The 2,918-nt window shown below is 50.2% G+C and overlaps 1 protein-coding gene across 1 annotated transcript in view; it reads right to left on the reverse strand.

Moving 5' to 3' along the window:
- Positions 1–646: 646 nt before the first annotated feature.
- The window catches only part of L3HYPDH (trans-L-3-hydroxyproline dehydratase), a gene marked incomplete at its 5' end in the record, with an annotated part of 2,723 nt that continues 451 nt past the window's right edge, over positions 647–2,918 (reverse strand). Inside the window, 2 exon segments of the mRNA XM_010163065.1 lie at positions 647–772; positions 2,000–2,137. Coding sequence (XP_010161367.1) covers positions 647–772; positions 2,000–2,137 — 264 coding nt within the window.

Genomic DNA, 2,918 nt, shown 5'->3' on the forward strand with positions numbered 1-2,918 from the left:
GACAGGATGGTAGGAAATTCTGTGCACACACCTGCATCCAGCCCTGGGATGCAGGAGGGCTCTGGCAGGGGTGAAGCGAGTGCAGTGGGGAAGGGGGTGTGTGGACAGCCCTGAGCAGGGCAGGCTGGGGAAGCTGGGCCACGAGACAGAGCAGCACGGCTGGATGAGTGGGAGGCATCAAGGAAGAGCAGGCAATCCAAACCCAATCCAAACCAACAGCCGTCACACACACTGGCAGAGTCCTGGAAATGAGCTCTGGGAGTGAAAACAAGAGGAGAAAGGCAGTGTCTTCAGCTGGCATTTAATAGGAATCTGGCTTTGAAATTAGTAATTTGCAGATGTAGAGAAGGCACATAAATTTGAAGACAGTCCTCCAAGATCAGTTCAATTTTCTGTGAATAATTGTTAAAAAAAATAAAGAGAAGATGATTACAGTTTCTCAGAGCAGCCCATATATGCTAATCACCTTGCAGCCAATATGCTAATGACAACAGAGGAACACTGCCTGTTATCTTGAAACACGGCAGATGCTGTCACACCACCCAAGGCTGTTCCTGTTGCAATGAACCGTGTGGAGAAGCAGAACAGGAATGAGTGGGCAGGAGAAGTGCAGCACCATCGGTGAGACTCTGCCACTGCCCACTGGTCACTTGAAACAGAAGCCATATTTCAGCGGGTCCTCCTCTTCGACAGTGAAGGTGGCTGTACCAATGTAAAAGGCTTCTCCGGAGACTTCCACAACAACAGCATTGTAGTCTCCAAACTTGGCTTCCTGCAGAGGTATTGGGATCAGGACAGAGGCGATAGGATGTTCTCTGCTCTCCCAACCCCACAAAAGCACCTACCCAGCACTTAGGCACAGTCACCCCTCACTGAGCTCTCTGCCCTCTGCCCAGTCACATCCCAAAGCATCAGCAGCCTTCTTACCAGCTCACCTCACCTGCACAAGCTCCACACCTGCACAACTGCTGCTGCCCCCACTCTGAGCTCATGAGTCCCCACACTGCCACAGCTTGGGTTTGCCTCAAAGGAGGCCAACAAGCTACCAAGGTGGCCACTCGCACCCAGGGACTGAGAGCTCCCTGGGGCATGTCCAAACCTTCACACCCACTTGCTGCCAGATGCCATTGGGCCAGGGCTGGGCCTGAAAATCTGGACGTGCAGAACGTGTTCAGCCTTTCAGCAGGGAATCATGGAATTGTAGGGTGGTTTGGGTTGGAAGGGACCTTTCAAGGCCATCTAGTCCAACCCCCCTGCAGTGAACAGGGACATCTTCAACTACATCAGGTTGCTCAGAGCCCTGTCCAACCTGACCTTGAATGTTTCCAGGGATGGGGCTTCTACCACCTCTCTGGGCCACGGTTTCACCACTCTCATTGTAAATAACGTCTCCCCTGTACCTAGCCTGAATCTACCCTCCTTTAGTTTAAAGCAATTTCCCCCCATCCTATCACTTTTTATAAGCCCCCTTTAAACATTGAAAGGCTGCAGTAAGGTCTCCCTGGAGCCTTCTCCAGGTTGAAGACCTCAACTCTCTCAGCCTGTCCTCACAGCAGAGCTGTTCCATCCCTCTGATTATTTTTGTGGCCTCCTCTGGACCCGCTTCAACAGGTCCACATCTTTCCTGTGCTGAGGACTCCAGAGCTGGACACAGGACTCCAGGTGGAGTCTCACCAGATCAGAGTAGGGGGGCACAGGAAGAGGGAACTAAACCAGGAATCCGCCCTTAGCTGCCATGAGAACAGACCAGACTGGTTTATCTACATCAGCATCAGAGATACTTCTCACCCCAGTACTTTCCCGATGCCTGAGAGAGGATTTGCAGGGAAGCCACGCAGCAGAAAAAGGTCTTACTGTTACTTCCTTCCCTAATAAAAAACCCTGAAGTGTGAGGCTTGTGGGAAGGCAAGACCCCCAGCGCTACTCCACTGAGTCAAGGCAACAGCATTTTTCCAGCAGTCCTCAAGTTAGAGGAGAAACTCCAGGACCAGCCACTTGCCTGCACAGCCTTCCCGGTGAACAAGGAGCCCGTGGTACTGCTCCGAAAGGTTCTGCTCTGGTTCAGCTGGATGAGTCCCTTATGGTACTGCAAGGCGATGCGAGCTGTCACACCTGAACCTGTTGGACTTCGGTCAACCTACATTCAGAAAAGAACATGAACCTGCTCTAATATATATATATATATTAATAGAAAACAATATTGCTCCCCTTAGTTCTCTCTGCCACCTTTATACTGCACTTAGGGGAAATCTGCCCAGCCCAGGGGTTTTACAGAATCTGGGTACAACACAAATGAGAAGACAAAATAAAAAGGTTTGGAGTACTTTGGGATTGTAACCAGCTTTGGCAAACGAGTAGGAATGAGTGATTCATAAATACTGAGGTTATTTAGGGAGTGCTTGAAAGCTCCGCAGCATCATAGCAAAAGGACCGAAGGAGGCAGAAGCGACATTCCCCATTCTCATGTGTCAGGCTAAGATCAGTTCTCCTCAACACCAACTGAGAGAGCTGCTGGCCAGCCTGGTCTTTACAACCTCCTAAAAACAGCTTCCGAGGTGACCTGCCCCACTGCTCCACACTCCTCCCTGCTGGGAAGTCCAACTAAAACTTTCCCTGCTATTTACACGATACTTTATCCATTGCAGACAGGGATAAAAGTTTACACCCCCTCTTTTCTCTCTGGCTGCTGATCCCCAGCAGCTGTTCCTTAGATTAGGACTCTGAGGACACATGGGACATGGATCTGAACCTTTTCAAAATGCCACCATCTAAGATGTGCAGAAGTATTCCTGTCACTAGGAACTAAACCAGCACGTGTTAAGTGACACTCAGCTCTTCAGAGACATCTGTGTAGCAGAAGCAATGATCACTGCCCAAAACGAGAAGAAACAGAACAGTCTCTTGTCTCTGCAGTGGAT

Source organism: Antrostomus carolinensis, unplaced genomic scaffold (genome assembly GCF_000700745.2).
Source record: "Antrostomus carolinensis isolate BGI_N321 unplaced genomic scaffold, ASM70074v2 scaffold13432, whole genome shotgun sequence".
Classification (NCBI taxonomy): domain Eukaryota; kingdom Metazoa; phylum Chordata; class Aves; order Caprimulgiformes; family Caprimulgidae; genus Antrostomus; species Antrostomus carolinensis.